This window comes from Cherax quadricarinatus, chromosome 79 (genome assembly GCF_038502225.1).
Source record: "Cherax quadricarinatus isolate ZL_2023a chromosome 79, ASM3850222v1, whole genome shotgun sequence".
NCBI classification, from domain to species: Eukaryota; Metazoa; Arthropoda; class Malacostraca; order Decapoda; family Parastacidae; genus Cherax; species Cherax quadricarinatus.
In genome coordinates this window covers 2308900-2328671 of record NC_091370.1, presented here as the reverse complement: position 1 = coordinate 2328671, position 19772 = coordinate 2308900, and the positions used below count along the sequence as shown (strand labels likewise).

Here is a 19772-nt window from a genome sequence, read left to right as displayed (position 1 = left end):
ACTGATGAACACTACCACTGTACTGATGAACACTACCACTGCTCTGATAAACACTACCATTGTTCTGAGGAGCTACCACTGTTCTGATGAACACTACCACTGTTCTGAGGAGCTACCTCTGTTCTGATGAACACTACCACTGTACTGTTGAACACTACCTCTGTTCTGATGAACACTACCTCTGTTCTGATGAACACTACCTCTGTTCTGACGATCATTACCTCTGTTCTGATGAACACTACCACTGTACTGATGAACACTGCCTCTGTTCTGATGAATGCTACCACTGTACTGATGAACACTACCACCATACTGATGAACACTGCCATTGTACTGATGAACACTACCACTGTTCTGATTCAATTCAAATTCAAAGTTTATTCTCTATAAAGATTACAATGTTGAATTTACAGACTTTGGTTGTTGTGTGGTTTACATGTAGTTAAATAATGATTACAGAGTGTACCACTAGAACGCCTAGCATGGCTAGGCATTTCGGGCAGACTTAGTTTAATTCTTTATTTTAAAATATTACAAATTATGAGGTAAGTTGGTATTGTGGCTAAGTGACTAAATACTAGTTTGTGAGTTTAGCAATGTGAATGCTTTTGTTTTGGCACAGTACATAGTTTCAGTATTGGAGTATCATAGGATTCATTATTTTAAGATTGAGATTAATATTTCTGTTTATGGTCAAATGGGTGAGTGAGTGTAAGTGTGAACCACCAGGTGGTATTCGTGTAGTTAGTTGATGGGGTTTATCAGGGAGATAAGATGTTTTCTAATGGTAGTTTTGAAGGTGATGAATGTGTCTGCAGTTCTAGAGTTCTCAGGTAGGGTGTTCCAGATTTTAGGGCCTTTGACATACATTGAATTTTTGTAAAGGTTTAGTCGGACATGGGGAATGTCGTAGAGATGTTTGTGTCTGGTGTTATGCCTGTGGGTTCTGTCACAACTATCAAGAAAGCGTTTTAGGTCAAGGTTGATATTGGAGTTTAAGGTCCTGTAGATGTAGATTGCACAGTAGTAAATGTGGATGTACTGAACAGGGAGTAAGTTTAGATCTATGAAGAGTGGGGGGGGGGGTGTTGCCAGGGATGGGATTTAGTGATTATTCTTACTGCAGCTTTTTGTTGGGTTATTATTGGCTTTAGGTGTGTTGCTGCAGTTGATCCCCAAGCACAAATAGCATAGGTGAGGTATGGATAAATAAGTGAGTGGTATAGTGTGAGATGGGCACTTTGCGGCACGTAGTATCGTATCTTGCAGAGGATCCCAACTGTTTTGGATACTTTTTTGGTTATGTGTTGGATATGGGTGCTGAAATTCAGGTTGTTGTCAAGGTATAGGCCTAGGAATTTGCCCTCATTATGTCTGGTAATTAGAGTGTTGTCAATCTTAATGTTAATTTGTGCATCTCCTGCTCTGCTACCAAACATAATATACGTAGTAGGTTTTGTCACTGTTAAGCGTAAGTTTATTGGCTGTCATCCAAGTCGATATTTTGATCAGCTCTTCATTAACAATGGTGTTGAGGGTGGCAAGATTAGGGTGAGATATGACATAAGTCGTGTCGTCAGCAAAGAGAATGGGTTTCAGGTGTTGGGATACGTTTGGAAGATCATTGATGTAAATGAGGAAGAGCAGGGACCAAGGACACTTCCCTGCGGAACTCCACTATCAAGTGGCCGTGTTGTTGATGCTGTGTCTTTAATGGTAACATACTGATACCTATTAGTAAGGTAAGATTTGAAATAAGCAAGCGCATGGCCTCTTATACCGTAATGGTCAAGTTTGTGGAGTAGGATGTCGTGGTCTACTGTGTCAAAAGCTTTTCTTAGGTCAATAAAAATTCCTAGTGGATATTCCTTATTTTCCAATGCTGTGTAAAGCAGATCTAGCATTTTTATGATTGCATCATTAGTGCTTTTATTTTTCCTAAATCCAAATTGGCAGGGGTTGAGTATGTTTTGTGCTGTTATAAATGAATATAGTCTCCTGTGCACGAGTTTCTCAAAGATTTTGGATAGCAATGGTAAGTTTGATATTGGCCTATAGTTGTTTAAGTCTGTAGGGTCACCACCTTTATGTATTGGTGTAACCCTTGCCATCTTGAGTAGTTTCGGGAAGGTGCTAGTTTCTAGTGACTTATTAAAAAGTAATGAAATAGCATGCGAAAGGATATGGGGCGCTCGCTTGTATAGTAATGGTGGGACATTAGACAGATTCCCTGAGTTGTTTTTAAGTGACTTTATAATCTCGGTGACTTCCGAGGGCTTAGTTGGTGCAAGATAGAAGGAATTTGGGAAATTTCCATCTAGGTAGTCCCCGGCATGGGCATTAGTATGTGGGATTTTATTGGCGAGATTAGATCCTATGGTTGAGAAGAAGTCGTTTATCTTGTTAGCTGTGTCAGTGGGATGTAGTGGTGTTTCATTAGGTTTAGTTAGGACAATATTCTTGTTTTTTTTCAGTTTGTGGGTCCCTAGAATCTGAGAGAGTGTTTTCCAGGTCTTTTTTTATATCTCCTCTAGTGTCTGTGAATCTACTGGAGTAGTATAGTTGTTTGGCTTTCTTTATTATTTTGGTGAGAACTGATGAATAGTTATAAGAATATCTTTGTGTATTAAGCCCTGTCTATATTGCTTTTCATATTGGTGTTTCTTGTCAATGGATTTCAGAATGGAGCTGGTTAGCCATGGGCAACCAAGCCGTTTGTTTGTGATCTGTTTCGTTTTTATAGGACAATGTTTGTTGTATAGTCTAAGTAATTTGTTAAGAAAAATGTCTGTCCAGTCATCAATACCATTGGCTTTGGAGAATTCTGTAGGCCAGTCAACAATCTCTAGGTCAGTTGTGAACTTCCTTATTGAGGCCTCGTCATGGAGTCTAAATGAGACTTTGTTGTATTCAAGTGGTGGTTTATTAATGTTTGTCAGGAGGAAGGTAGGGTAGTGGTCTGTAGTGCTATCTGTGATTATCCCTGATTTAAGGGGGGCTAGTATATTGGTCCATAAGTGGTCTATTATGGTTGCACTTGTCTCAGTGAGCCTGGTTGGTTTAGTTATTGTTGGTATGAGAAGTGTGTTGTTCATATTGTTGATGAAATCAGTTACAGGCTGATCATCTAGTAAGCCAAGGTTGATGTTGAAGTCTCCAGCTAAGAGAAGGTGGTGCTTATTCATTTGTCTGTTTGTTATTAGTGACTTTAATTTCTCACTGAAATTTGGGATGTTTGTGTGAGGTATCCGGTAAATGGCACCGATTGTTATAGGTGTCTTATGGTTTTTTACAGTAAACACTAACACTGTTCTGAGGAGCTACCTCTGTTCTGATGAACACTTCCACTGTACTGATGAACACTACCTCTGTTCTGATGAACACTACCCTGTTCAGATGAACACTACCACTGTTCTCATGAACACTACCACTGCTCAGATGAACACTACCACTGTTCTGATGAACACTACCACTGGTCTGATGAACACTACCACTGTTCTGATGAACATTTCCACTGTTTTCAGGAATACTATCACTGTTTTGAACACCAATGTTCTGATGAACTCTACCACTGTTCTGATGAACTCTACTGCTCTTCTGATGAACACTACCACTGTTCTGATGAACACTACCAGTGCATGACACTACCACTGTTTTAATGAACACTACCACTGTTCTGATGAACACTACCACTGTTCTAATGAACACTACCACTGTTCTGATGAATTCTACTGCTCTTCTGATGAACACTGCCACTGTTCTGATGAACACTACCAAAGTTCTGATGAACACTAATACTGTTCAGATGAACACTACCACTGTTCTAACAAACACTACCACTGTTCTGTCGAACATTACCACTGTTCAGATGAACTCTACTGCTCTTCTGATGAACACTGCCACTGTTCTGATGAGCACTACCACAAATCTGAAAACTACCACTGTTCTGTTGAACACTACTGCTATTCTGATGATGCTTCCAATGTCTTGATGAACACTACCAAAGTTCTGATGAACACTACCACTGTTCAGATGAACACTTTCACTGTTCTAATGAACACTACCACAGTTGAGATGAACACTACCACTGTTCTGATGAACACTACCACTGTTCTGATGAACACTACCACTGTTCAGATGAATGCTACCACTGTTCTGATGAACACTACCACTGTTCTCATGACACTACCACTGTTCTGATGAACACTACCGCTGTTCTGATGAACTCCACCTCTGTTCTAACGAACACTACTGCTCTTCTGATGAACACTACCACTGTTCTGATGAACACTACCACTGTTCTGATGAACACTACCACTGTTCAGGTGAACACTACCACTGTTCAGGTGAACACTGCCATTGTTCCAATGAACACTGCCTCTGTTCTGATGAACACTACATTGCCACTGCTCTGCTGAACACTGCCACTGTTCTGATGACACTTCCACTGTTCTGATTATCAGTACCACTGTTCTATAAACATTACTGCTATCTGATGAACACTACATTACCACTGTTCTGATGAACACCACCACTTGTTCTGATGAACAGCACCACTGTTCTGATGAACATTACTATCTGATGAACACTACCACTGTTGTGAAGTAAAAGGACACAAATGCAACTTATGTGACATTTTATTGAGGTAATGTTTTGCTCTCCAGGAACTTTATCAAGCTGTTACAAACAATACATGGACATAGAGGGTATATATAGGCTTAGAGTGAGGTGTAATACTAGTGGTAGTAGTAATAGTAAAATTAGTAGTAGTAGTAGTAATACAATATGGTAGAACAATCAACTTGCCACCAATGTATGTAAGTGTATTTATGTAAGTGCGTTTGTACGTGTATGTTTGGGGGTCTGAAATGGACTAACCTACTTCACAATATTCCTTATGGGAGCAAATTCGGTCAGTACTGGCACCTGAACATACTTCTGGAATGAAAAAACATCGTTAACTGGGGGTCCACTGTATTGGTGGTAGGATTTGAGAAGGTCTGTTTCAGTGTTCCTCCTCTGTAATGTGCTTGTATAGTATTAGCAGCAGAGACTATGTGATGGCAGGGTTTACTATTTTCAGGAGGATTCTCACTAAGACCTCAGAGATGATGAAGCTGCCTTTGTTTTGTTTAGTTGTGTCAGAAACAGCGATTAATGCTGATTCAAGGCACTTGCGTCTCCGGAAATTAGATTCTTTGATCGCTAATTGGACATACCTGAATTTCATAAGATGATTGGTGGAATTTCGATGTTGTACGCAGGCGTTGTTCAAGTTATCATTCCTTCATGCATTGATCTGTTCATTGAGGTGTGTTTCGAGTTCCTTGCTGTTTCATCTACTTAAATCCTGTCACAGCCTCCATAGGGCATAGTGTAAACCCCTGCATTGACTGCTTCATGGTGCTTGGATTTTGTCCTGCTTAGATCCTTTATTGAAGTGCTGGATGCAATTGCAACTATAGTGTTAGCTTGTGCTAGTGCTTTAGAAACATTCAGTGCAACCTGGCTGTTGGGAAGAATTATAACTTTGTTAGGAGTGGTGTTGGTGCATGGAAAATTAATGATCTGAAGAGCTCTTTTCTTGCAGTCTTTGATAAAAAAGGAAGGAAAATGTAAATCAGTGAAGGTTTGGTGAATGTATGTACATTCCTCGTCAAGAAACTCAGGACTACAAATTTTGTATGCTCTTAGGAAAAATCCAATGATGATATCTCTTTTGGTCTTAGTATCTTGGCTGGAATGTAAGTGTGAGATCGTTTTTATTTGTAGGTTTCCGATAAACTTGAAGTCTTAGATTGTTATATACAGTGGAACCTCGGCTTATGAATTTAATCCGTTACGTGACCTTGTTCGTATCCTGATTTGTTCGTGTGCTGAGTCAATTTTCCTCATTTAACCCTTTGACTGTTGCAACCCCCAATCCTGAGGTGTCTCCTGGTGTCACAAAATTTAAAAAAAAAAAATTATTTTTTTCTTATGAAATGATAGAGAATCTTTTCCCGATTGTAATGACACCAAAACAAAAAAAAATGATGGAAAACTAATGGAATTACGCTCTCGCGAAGTTAGTGACCTCGGCGATAATTACAAATTGGCGATTTCACCCACTTTGATCCCTGTTTTCGGCTATTTCCATTGTTCTAGTCGATCAAACTCATAGCTATTTCTTTAGAACTCCATTTTTTTCTATCGCTTGAGTACAAGAAACTGCCCATTTACTGATTTCAACTACCCAATAACGTGGTCAGAAATTTGCAATTTGGCCAGTTTCACGAAAATAAAAAAATATGACAATTTCAAAATAAGGTCCAAAATGAACAATGCAGACATTCCTGGCTCTAAAATAACATTTTCTTTGTTCATCAGTCATGTCTCCAGGCCCCTCTGATATTACTCTTGCTTTCTATTTTGAATTTTTATTCAAACAAAAAATAGAAATTTTACTGTTATGCAGACTACTGCAATATTGTAATAATTGTACAAATAATGTCAACCCATTCATGACTGCATATCAGAATGGCTAGTTAGACATTTATTGGACAATGGCAACATTTGTTTACTTTTGAACATCGGCAAAAATCAAACATTTCCCGTACTCTGAGCTCCATTTCCAGGTTCTTTTTATAGTAAAATCAATCAAAATCACCTCTATTTCTATAATATGTTTTCCATTCTATCAAATGAGACCAAGAAAATGAGAATACAACCATAAATACTATACGAAAATAGACCACAAGTTTGGCATTTTAATTAAAAAAACAGTCAGTTTTTTTTTCTCGTTATGCACTGCGTGCTCCAGGATTTTCTTTATATAGTGCACACTGACCACACAGACCCATTCTCTCACATGTGGGCCTACCAGCTTTCTCCTGCTTGATTTGAAGCCGCTAGAATTTATGAGTATACGTATATACGTCAAACAAGGTATCTCGTAAGATGTATATATACGGCCGAAACAGTCAAAGGGTTAAAGTAATTGAAATGCAATTAATCCGTTTCAGCCTCTCAGGAGGCATGACAAAATAATGCTAATATCAAATCTACGGCTTAGTTATTTATCACAATTCATCTAATATAACATAAACAATATTAATAACACAGAAACATGATATATACTCTAGAATGAAAAAGCTATAATATGGTAAGTGATGGCGACACCGGCAGCAGCAAAATGCACCTGCAATTTACTCTCCCACTCTAGTGTCTTCGCAGTCCATAACCCCACAACTAGCTTGTGTTTAGCTATGATTATTGGTGAGGTTGTCACATATGTAACCACAGGTGTGGTCAAGACAGATGTATATATAGGTGAAGACATGATCACTTTGGCCACAGTGGTGGTGGTGGTGGTGGTGGCAGCATCCACAGTGGTGGTGGTGGCAGCATCCACAGCGGTGGTGGTGGCGGCATCCACAGTGGTGGTGTTGGCGGCATCCACAGTGGTGGTGGTGGCAGCATCCACAGTGATGGTGGCAGCGACGGCCACAGTGGTGGTGGTGGTGGCGGCGGCCAGCTTTCCCACTCTATGCTGCTGCCTTCTTCGTTTCTCTAGCTTTTTTCACAGTTTCTAATCACTTCTTGCTGATTGTATGCAAATACTGTCTCTTTGGGTGAGGCATTGTGTAAGAAATTTGTACAAAATTATGCATCCCAAGGGTCTGCTGTGGTCACTCAGAGTGGCATACCTCTTCCTTTTGACTCTTGGTTGGTACTGAGATAGCCATGGTCATAGCAGCTGTACCTACAACCACCCAGAGGGTTAACAATTTCTATTTTGAAGCATTTGACACAGAAATATAAAAAAAAAATACAAAAAATGTCAAAAAATGACAACATATTATTATTTTTAATACTATTGTATTATTATTATTATTACTATTGTATTATTATTATTATTATTATTATTATTATTATTATTATTATTATTATTATTATTAATTTAGGGAACTGGAGCACAGATCCAATTCTATAGATCAAGAGCCCATCACCACGTACATACTAATAATAATAATAATTATTATAACAATAATAGTAATACAATGTAATAGTAGTAATAATTATAATAATAATAACAGTAAGGAGAAACTTCAAAAGGCTGCCAGTAGTTGGCACCACCATTGGAAAAAAAAAATGGTAACCAATACTAGTACACTTTTCACCTGTCTAGACTAAAGTAGTCTATTAGTATTAGGTTAAGTCTGCCTGAAATGGCTCAGCATGATAGTGGCTTTCTTTGCTCCAATCATATTATGATATGTAAACACACATTGTAACCTTTTCAAAGAAATAAATATTTTATTTATTTATTTTTTAAGGAACCTCCCTTGAGGGAGAAGTTCGCATCCTGAAATTTCCTTCGTATCCAGAAGCAAAAAGTCGACCAAACGACAGTTCGTTTGGTTTGTTTGCAATCATGTCATTACGATTTCGTGAGTCATGTTGACGGCTTTGAGGGGACTTAAGCAAGAGTTCGTCACGGCCACGCTAGCTGGAGATTCGTTTGTAGAAACTTGCATTTGTGGTCACAGTGGCGCCTATGCTTACCTTCCTATGGTGTAGAAATATACCTAGTTGGAGGAATTTTATGTGGCTAGCTGGCCCAGTGGCTAACGCAACAGTCTGGAGTTTTGAGACTCTCTGATTGTGGGTTCTATCCCCATCTGTGGTATGGTTTGTTTGTAATCGTGTCATTATGATTTCATGAGTCAGGACAGTTCATATCCTGAAAAATTCGCATGGTGGGGCGTTCGTAAGCTGAGGTTCCACTGTACTTTGTGAATGAGGACATCTAGAAAAGGTAGCTTGTTATTGGACTCTTCTAGTGTAAACTGGATCGCCGGTTCAGCTGCATTGAGCCTTGCCTGAAGATTCCGTACATCAAACGTTTGGGAGCTATTATGAGGATGTTATCCACGTAATGTAACCAAGTGATGCTTGAGGGGATAATGTTGGAGAAGTGTTCAGCCTCTAGGTGTTTCATGTACAAGTTGGCTACAACGGCGCTGATGGGGGGGCCCCATTCCCATGCCATAGGTTTGTTTGTAGAGCCTGTTATTGAAAGAAAAACAGTTGAAATTAACGCAGAGTTCAGTCAGATCAACAAAATCTCCAGGAGGTAGAGGAAGATTAAGGTCCTGATTGACTTTACGTTGTAGAACATCGGTGACTTGTCTGGTAGGTACTTTAGTGAAGAGGGAAGTCACGTCCAAACTGCTTAGTTTCTTGTTTCAGATGGAGAGGTTTTGGATGCTGTTGAGAAGGTCGCCTAAATGCTTAAGATCAGCGGGGCTGATGGTCCCCAGAAGGCAGGAAAGGTGTTTGGCAAGAACACCGGCTAGTTTGTGTGGTGCACTGCCTATACCTGATGTGATTGGTCTAAGAGGAATATTACATTTGAGTCTTGGGTATATCATACATGAGTGCTGGTTTAGGGTTGCTGGGTATCAGGTTTAGAAGTTTCTTCCCTTCACTAGTGCATTTCAATATTTGTCTGGTTTTATATAGGAAATCTTTGATGAGTGTCTCCCATTGTTGTGTGTTGATGGATTTGTATGTGGAATGGTCATTCAAAAGATTTATCCTTTTGGTGTTGTATTCACTGGTGTTGAGTATGACGACTCCACCTCTTTTGTTGGCGGTGGTGATGATAATATTTGGGTCATTAGCAAGGTCCTTCAGAGCATTGATATAACGCCTGGGCATATTAGTAGAAGAAGACTCGCATAAAGCTGCGGTGAGAATGCCCTGTATATGACCCTTCTGGAAGTTACTGTCACTGTGTCTGTAGTTTCTGGTGACTTAGTTCAGTTGATGGTTTGGTTTGCACAGGTTAGTGGTAAATTTGAGACCCAGACTGAGCGCTTGTTTCTCATAATCAGTTAAGGTGTGTGACGATAGGTTGTTTATCAAGGATTCTCTTCCTATTTCCTTCCATTGACTGTTATTGCAGAGGTACTGAAGATTGCAATTAAGTTTAATCTTCTGTTGGAGGTTGGCTGTCACTAACGCATCCAGCACTTCATTAGAGGATCTAACCAGGACAAAATCCAAGCACCATGAACCAATCAATGCAGGGGTTTACACTGTACCCTGTGGAGGCTGTAACAGGATTTATGTAAGTGAAACAGCAAGGGACCTTGAAACACGCCTCGGTGAACACATTAATGCATGTAGGAACTATAACTTGAACAACACCTGCGTACAACAAAATTCCTCCAATCATCTCATGAAATTCAGGGACGCCCAATTAGTGATCAAAGAACCTAATTTCTTCAGATGCAAGTGCCTTGAATCAGCATTAATTGCTGTTTCTAACACAAACAAAACAAAGGCAGCTTCATCATCTCTGAGGTCTTAGTGAGAATCCTCCTTAAAATAGTAAACCCTGCCATCACGTAGTTTCTGCTGCTAATACTATACAAGCACATTACAGAGGAGGAACACTGAAACAGACCTTCTCAAATCCTACCACCAATATTTGTCTAACCTATTTTTATGCTTCTCAAGTAATAGATTTTATAACCTTTTACTCATGTGCAAGTTGATTGTTCTACCATATTGTATTACTACTACTCCTACTAATTTTACTATTACTACTACCACTAGTATTACACCTCACTCTAAGCCTATATATACCCTCTATGTCCATGTATTGTTTGTAACAGCTTGATAAAGTTCTTGAAGAGCAAAACATTGCCTCAATAAAATGTCACATTAGTTGCATTTGTGTCCTTTTACTTAACATATTGTTGGTCATTCTACCAATATTAATACACTGTTGTGAACACCTCTGTCCTGATGAACACTACCACTCTTCTGAACACTACTGCTGCTCTGATGAAGTCTACCACTATCCTGGTGAACATTACTATTCTGATGAGCACTACCACTGTTCTGATGATCGCTTCCACTGTTCTGATGAACACTACCACTACTCTGTATATTATACTAACTTAATATTTACTCTACTATTTCAGCACCTTCAGTTCTAGTGGTGTGACTGAGGATGAAGATGAGACAGTGAACATCTTCTCGGTGGCTTCAGGACACTTGTACGAGAGATTCCTGCGCATCATGATGGTCTCTGTTCTTCGCCATACCAACACTCCTGTCAAATTTTGGTTCTTAAAGAATTTCCTCTCTCCAAGTTTTAAGGTAACCATTAAGCACTTGGGAGAAAAATGATGTGAATGATTATATTATAGATAGACTTTACTTCCTTGCTCATATATACAAGATTTTACCAGGTCCCAAAAACCTTTTGTCTCCACTCCTGTCTAGCACCAGTTAGCCAGACTTGAGTCCTGGAGGTGATAAGTACAGTGCCTGCACTCTAAGGGAGGGGTTTAGTATATTTGCTGTTTAGAGGGACGTCTAATCTGTCATATCTGTGTGCCTCTGGCAAGAGTGATAGTGTGAATGATGGTGAAAGTGTTTCTTTTTTGGATCACCCTACCTCAATGGGAGACAGCCAGCATGTTAAAAATAAATGTATGTGTGTGTGTGTGTGCGTGTGTGTGTGTGTGTGTGTGTGTGTGTGTGTGTGTGCGTGTGTGTGTGTGTGTGTGCGTGTGTGTGTGTGTGTGTACGTACGTACGTACTCGCCTAGTTGTACTCGCCTAGTCAAGGATGCAGGGGTCGAGCCCAAGCTCCTGGCCCCGCCTCTTCACTGGTCGCTACTAGGTCACTCTCCCTGAACCGTGAGCTTTATCATACCTCTGCTTAAAGCTATGTATGGATCCTACCTCCACTACATCGCTTCCCAAACTACTCCACTTCCTGACTACTCTGTGGCTGAAGAAATACTTCCTAACATCCCTGTGATTCATCTGTGTCTTCAACTTCCAACTGTGTCCCCTTGTTGCTGTGTCCCATCTCTGGAACATCCTGTCTTTGTCCACCTTGTCAATTCCTCTTAGTATTTTGTATGTCATTATCATGTCCCCCCTATCTCTCCTGTCCTCCAGTGTCGTCAGGTTGATTTCCCTTAACCTCTCCTCATAGGACATACCTCTTATCTCTGGAACTAGTCTTGTTGCAAACCTTTGCACTTTCTCTAGTTTCTTTATGTGCTTGGCTAGGTGTGGGTTCCAAACTGGTGCCGCATACTCCAATATGGGCCTAACATACACGGTGTACAGGGTCCTGAACAATTCCTTATTAAGATGTCGGAATGCTGTTCTGAGGTTTGCTAGGCGCCCATATGCTGTAGCAGTTATTTGGTTGATGTGTGCTTCAGGAGATGTGCCTGGTGTTATACTCACCCCAAGATCTTTTTCCTTGAGCGAGGTTTGTAGTCTCTGGCCCCCTTGACTGTACTCCGTCTGCGGTCTTCTTTGCCCTTCCCCAATCTTCATGAATTTGCACTTGGTGTGGTTGAACTCCAGGAGTCAATTGCTGGACCAGGTCTGCAGCCTGTTCAGATCGCTTTGTAGTTTTGCCTGGTCTTCGATCGAATGAATTCTTCTCATCAACTTCACGTCATCTGCAAACAGGGACACTTCGGAGTCTATTCTTTCCATCATGTTGTTCACAAATACCAGAAACAGCACTGGTCCTTGGACTGACTCCTGTGGGACCCCGCTGGTCACAGGTGCCCACTCTGACACCTCGCCACGTGCCATGACTCGCTGCTGTCTTCCTGACAAGTATTCCCTGATCCATTGTAGTGCCTTCCCTGTTATCCCTGCTTGGTCCTCCAGTTTTTGCACTAATCTCTTGTGTGGAACTGTGTCAAACGCCTTCTTGCAGTCCAAGAAAATGCAATCCACCCACCTCTCTCTCTCTTGTCTTACTGCTGTCACCATGTCATAGAACTCCAGCGGGTTTGTGACACAGGATTTTCCGTCCCTGAAACCATGTTGGCTGCTGTCGATGAGATCATTCCTTTCTAGGTGTTCCACCACTCTTCTTCTGATAATCTTCTCCATGACTGGTCTGTAGTTTAGTGCTTCATGTCTGTCTCCTTTTTTAAAAAATTGGGACTACATTTGCTGTCTTCCATGCCTCAGGCAATCTCCTTGTTTCGATAGATGTATTGAATATTGTTGTTAGGGGATACACATAGCGCCTCTGCTCCCTCTCTCAGGACCCATGGAGAGATGTTATCTGGCCCCATTGCCTTTGAGGTATCTAGCTCACTCAGAAGTCTCCTCTGTTGTCTGTACTGTGCCCAGCACTTGGTGGTGTGCCCCACCTCTCCGTCTTTCTGGAGCCCCTTCTGCCTTCTCTGTGAACACTTCTTTAAATATTTTGTTGAGTTCCTCACATACTTCACGGTCATTTCTTCTTGTGTGTGTGTGTGTGAGACAGAGAGAGAGAGAGAGGGTGAGATTGAGAGAAAGAGAAAGGGTGAGTGAGTTAGTTAGTTTTCCTTTAGAGTTAAAAAATGGTGTTCTTATAAATATCCAAGTTTTGAACATCCACAATTATGAACAGGTTTCATTAACCCTTTCACTGTCAGTCAGATTGATCAATGATATTGGTGTCATTGTCACTTACATAGATATACAGGAGGGTCCCGCTGTACACCACTCTGCTTTATGGCATTTTGCTAATGCATCAGTTTTCATTTATACTCATTCATATATTCAGACTTCCTACAATAAATATATTCACCACTCAGTATAATCTAAGGATGAAAATATTTTAAGGTAAGTAATGTGAGTACTCTATATACAGTAGGTTAGGCTCCAGGCTACCGCTGGAAAGTGAACATCGCCGCAAATCAGAACGCCATTTTTTCACTTATAAATGCATATAAATGCCAGATAACAAATTTACACTAACATATATTAAGTTAGCAATAGAACTAGGCATTAAAAAGCAGTAATAAGTACAGTTTATACACAGTACACTCATTACTTCAAAATGTTTGTAGTCTTAATATAGGGTGAGAGGTGCGTTGTATTTATTGTAAGAAGTCAGGTGTGGTAGGTATTGTAGCCCTCCTGGCCAACCCACCCCACATGTAATATACTATGACATTTAAAGCTCCCTAGACCAATAAAATACATATACATTACACTCATTACTTACCTTAAAATATTGGTAGTCTTAATGGTCTTACTGTAGGGTGAGAGGTGAATAGCATTTATTAGTAGAAAGTCTGGTGTGGAAGGTGTGGTAGCCCACCAGGCCACCCCACTTCCTACAACATTTAAAGTGCCCCAGAGAAATAAAATACATATACGGTACATTCTTTACTTACCTTAAAATATTTGTAGTCTTAATGTAGGGTGAGGGGTGAGTAAACGAGATAAAAACGAATACAGTGGACCCCCAGTTCGCGCTATTAATCCGTTCCTGAGAGCTCATCGTAAACCAAAATTATCGGAAAGCGAATCAATTTTCCCCATAAGAAGTAATGGAAATCAAATTAATCAAATTTTCATACTTTTGTATGAAAAAAAGTATGAAAAAAAAAAAACTTTTACCACATGAAATATTAAGTTTAATGAAATAGAATAATTACAATAACAACAATAGAATAATTGACACTTACCTTTAATGAAGATCTGGTGATGATTGATGGGATGGGAGGAGGGGAGAGTGTTGAACCTATTCTTTAGAAGGGGAATCCCCCTCCATTAGAACTTGAGGTATCTTTTCCTCCTGAGTAATGTTGGTCCTGCTTGGCAATTTCTTCCAAAACAGGCCTGTTTCGTCACAATTAAACGCTTGTTCAGGTTTCAATCCTTCAGCCTCTATGTACTCCTTGAATTCATGCACATATTTTTCAGCCACTTTGTGGTCTGAACTGGCAACCTCACCATGCCTAATCACACTATGTATGCCACTACGATTCTTAAATCTTTCAAACCAACCTTTGCTGGCCTTAAATTCACTCACGTCACCACTAGTTGCAGGCAATTTCTTTACCAAATCGTCATGCAACTGCCTAACCTTTTCACAAATGATCGCTTGAGAGATGCTATCTCCTGCTATCTGTTTTTCATTTATCCACACCAATAACAGTCTCTCAACATTTTCTAACACTTGCTGTCGCTGTTTCGTAATCACAGTTGCACCTTTTGCAAGAACAGCTTCCTTGATTGCCGTTTTCCTGCTCACTATAGTAGAGATGGTTGATTGAGGTTTACTATACAACCTGACCAGCTCCGACACACGCACTCCACTTTCGTACTTTGCAATTATCTCTTTCTTCATTTCAATAGTCATTAGCACCCTTGGTCTCGAAGGGTTGGCACTAGAAGCTTTCTTGGGGCCCATGGTGACTTATTTTGCAAAAACAAGCACCAAAAACAGTGATAATATGGATAATATGGAATGTACCGAATGTATCCTTAGATGCGCGCACACTGGCTGGCTTGTAAACACTGGTACACACGGGGCAGTTCAGGCCACACGTGGACACTTCTCGTACGAATCGTATCGCATACTGGGTTTTGTAACGGGAACCGAGGCAAATTTTTGGCTATATAATGCATCAGCTACCGGATTTATCGGATACCGATAGCATCACGAACCGAGGGTCCACTGTAAATGAAAGAGAACGCGTCTAGTTTTGGTTGATACATGTTCATTCCCACGTCTGTGAATCTTGTACCATGGTACAAACACACTGTGTACAAGTTGTGTCCATGGTGGTAAAGTAGAATAAATAAAGAGCAACAGCCCCATTCTCATGTAACACCATTTTTAGAAGGAATGGTGCTCATTTTTAGAAGGAATGGTGCTCTGAGTGAAGGCATACAAAAAGAATAATTTTCTACAGTTACCCCAGTAACACTATTGTGTACACATTTTCTTTGGTGTTATCTATGGAAAACGTTATTCTTTCTGACTCTCCGACAAGACGATGTTAATTTATTCTACTGTGGGTGTATTTATCATGTTTATTTGTTATGTGGCATGTTTACTATATATTTTGAAAAAAAAAAGCATGCCAGGTACACACAGGTTTTGAGCTGTTCATGTCCCGAGGTACCACTGTATATATAAAACACTTTAAAACACTTGAAATTTTGGAAAGTTTCCAGACATAATGGAGAGTCGTGCTCACAGAGAATGTAAACAAACCTGGTGACCCACGGTGACCGTATCATAAAGTCAGGTGAAGGGGGAGCCGCATAGAGAATTTTAGTCATAATTTGAAATGTCCATATTAGTGGAATGCCATAAGGCCAAACTTTGTAAAGCGGGGCTGTACTTTATGCATTTTTCAGGCCTTTTGTATGCATTTGAAAGTATAAAAACAAAAAGAAATAAAAAAGCTTTGTTTCACTTTGCAGCAATTTTTGCTTTACAGCAGCAGCCTGGAAGCTAACCTTTTGTATAAGCGGGGCCCTCCTGTACACGTAATTCATAGCATCCTCAAATTTGTTGAGAGTGCCAAATTCTGGCCTAAATATGAGGAATGTGTCTTTGCAGTGTATGTGAGCAGTATAAAAAACAATCCTGCCCCATGCAGTGCATAATGGAAACAGCTGACCTCTGACCTTGTGTTTGGTTTAAAATAGCAACTTTGGAGCACGTTTCTAGGGTAGCTTTCATGTTTTTATTGGCTGTTTTTACTTGGCATTGAATAGACCAGAAGACATTATATTGAAATGGCGAAAATTTTTGTGGGTTTCAGACTGGAAGTGTCCTGAAATAAACTTCAAATTGGCAGAAATTGTCTATATTGGGAGATTTTCCTGGGGCTGGTAGGGCCCCTTCCCCAGTCTACTTTCAGTGTTTTTTACTAGGTTTGCTTCAATTAATAGAACAGCCTAACCCATAATTGAACATTCTTGGTAATGATTTATTAGTTGATAAATTGGGAAAAATGTTGATTTTTTTGTGTGTGTGATGTTGGAATCAAAATGGAGAGGATTAAGGACATGATTAATGAACAAATGGAAGGTTGCTTTAATGGCCAGAATTTATGTAGTGTTTGTTTTAGACTGTTTTTATTTACAAGAAAATTATTGAAATAATGAAAATGCCTCCAGTTATTACTGTCTTATTTCTGTTGTTGGGAAGGGGGGGGAGGGGTGAAGTGGACCAAGGATCAAATCAAATCAAATCAAATCAAATCAAGTTTATTCTCTATAAGGATTACAATGCTGAGTTTACAGAATTTGGATATTGTGTGGTTTACATGTTTTAAAATACTAATTACAGAGGGGGCCACTATAACACCTAGCATGGCTAGGCATTTCGGGCAGACTTAGATTAATTCTTAACTTTAAAATATTACAAATTATGAGGTAAGTTGGTATTATGGCTAAGTGACTAAATACTAGTTTGTGAGTTTAGCAATGTGAATGCTTTTGTTTTTGCACAATACATAGTTTCAGTATTGGAGTATCACAGGCCAACTTATGACTAGTTAGGATTCATTATTTTAAGATTAAGATAGATATTTTTGTGTTTATGGTCAAATGGGTGAGTGAGTGTAAGTGTGAACCACCAGGTGATATTCATGTAATTAGTTGATGGGGTGTATCAGGGAGATAAGATGTTTTCTAATGATAGTTTTGAAGGTGAAGAATGTGTCTGCAGTTCTAGAGTTTTCAGGGAGGGTGTTCCAGATTTTATGGCCTTTGACATACATTGAATTTTTGTAAAGGTTTAGTCGGACACGGGGAATGTCATAGAGATGTTCGTGTCTGGTGTTATGCCTGTAGGTTCTGTCACAACTATCAAGAAAGTGTTTTAGGTCAAGGTTAATATTGGAATTTAAGCTCCTGTAAGAACATAAGAACGAACATAAGAACGAAGGAACACTGCAGAAGGCCTACTGGCCCATGCGAGGCAGGTCCAAGTCCCTACAGGCTTAAGCCAATGCACCCAACCTAGTCAGGTCAGGTCACATTGACTTAAGGGAGGAACACGGCAACCGACCTGTTAGCACAAGCTATCAGGTCTAACTCACACCCACCCACATCTACTCATGTATTTATCCAACCTATTTTTAAAGCTACACAACGTTCTGGCCTCTATAACGGTACTTGGGAGTTTGTTCCACTCATCCACAACTCTATTACCAAACCAGTACTTTCCTATATCCCTCCTGAATCTGAATTTTTCCAACTTAAAACCATTGCTGCGAGTCCTGTCTAGGCTAGATATTTTCAGCACACTATTTACATCCCCTTTATTTATTCCTGTCTTCCACTTATAAACCTCAATCATATCCCCCCTAATTCTACGTCTTTCTAGAGAGTGCAGTTTCAGGGCCCTTAGTCTATCCTCATAGGGAAGGTTTCTGATACATGGGATCATCTTTGTCATCCTCCTTTGTACATTTTCCAGAGAATTTATATCCATTCTGTAATACGGTGACCAAAACTGTGCAGCATAATCTAAATGAGGCCTAACCAAGGATGTATAGAGTTGAAGAACAACCTGAGGACTCCTATTATTTATGCTTCCTGTAGATGTAGATTGCACAGTAGTAAGTGTGGATGTACTGAACAGGGAGTAAGTTTAGATCTATGAAGAGTGGGAGGGTGTGTTACCAGGGATGGGATTTAGTGATTATTCTTACTGCGGCTTTTTGTTGGGTTATTATTGGCTTTAGGTGTGTTGCTGCAGTTGATCCCCAAGCACAAATAGCATAGGTGAGGTATGAATAAATAAGTGAGTGGTATAGTGTGAGAAGGGCATTTTGCAGCATGTAGTATCGTATCATGGAGATGATCCCAACCGTTTTGGGTACTTTTTTGGTTATGTGTTTTATATGGGTGCTGAAATTCAGGTTGTTGTCGAGGTATAGGCCTAGGAATTTGCCCTCATTATGTCTGGCAATTAGAGTGTTGTTGATCTTAATGTTAATTTGCACAACTCCTGCTCTGCTACCAAACATAATGTACAGTGGTCCCTCGCTTTTTGTAGTTCTCGGCAATCGTAAATTTCGCCAATCATAAGGGTATTTTTGTATAAACATGGACTCGCTTTTCATAGGTTGACTCGCAAATAGTAGTTCATCCAGGACGCTTACGCACGGTGTGAGCAGGGAAGGCCTCCCTACCCAGCCAGTCTAGCATTGTTTACCAATGAGTGAAGGTCCCCTCAAGTGCTCCTACGAAATATTTCATAATATTCCACTCATTTTAGTGCTTGCAAGTACTAAATAAGCTACCATGGCTCCAAAGAAAGCTCCTAGTGCCAAGCCTGTGGTAAAGAAGGTGAGAAATATGTACAGTGACAAAGTCTTGTACCATTTTAGGGAAGTGTTAAAGAGACGCCAGAAACAGAGCTCTCTCCACAGTTACTTTGCGAGACAGGACTAGAGTGACTCTCAAGGTGGTCCTAGTGGCATTAAGAAACAGAGAAGAGAAGCAACCCCAGAGAAGCAATTGGTACCTGAGGTGTTGCTGGAAGGGGATTCCCCTTCCAAACTGTAAACAATCCAATCTCTCTCCTCCTCCAGTCTCCCATACACTAAGAAGAATCTCCAATAAAGGTAAGTGTTATGCTGTTAATGTTTCATTCATCATTTCCCATTGTATTGTTTATGTACTACATGTATATTTCATGTAAAAAAATTTTTTGTTTTAATACTTCTGAGTGTCAGAAACGGATTAATTGTATTTACATTATTTCTTATGGGGAAAATTGATTCGCAAATCGTAAATTTCGTTTATAGTAGCTCCTCCAGGAACGGATTAATTACGAAAAACGAGGGACCACTGTAGTAGGTTTTGTCAGTGTTAAGCGTAAGTTTATTGGCTGTCATCCAAGTCGATATTTTGAGCAGCTCCTTGTTAACATTGGTGTTGAGGGTGGCAAGATTAGGGTGAGAGATGACGTAAGTCGTG

The 19772-nt window shown here is 40.0% G+C and overlaps 1 protein-coding gene across 1 annotated transcript in view; it reads left to right on the top strand.

The window, feature by feature from the left end:
* LOC128702725 (UDP-glucose:glycoprotein glucosyltransferase 1) overlaps window positions 1–19772 on the top strand; it is a gene marked incomplete at its 5' end in the record, with an annotated part of 261894 nt that overhangs the window by 236875 nt on the left and 5247 nt on the right. Inside the window, 1 exon segment of the mRNA XM_070101800.1 lies at window positions 10980–11157. Coding sequence (XP_069957901.1) covers window positions 10980–11157 — 178 coding nt within the window.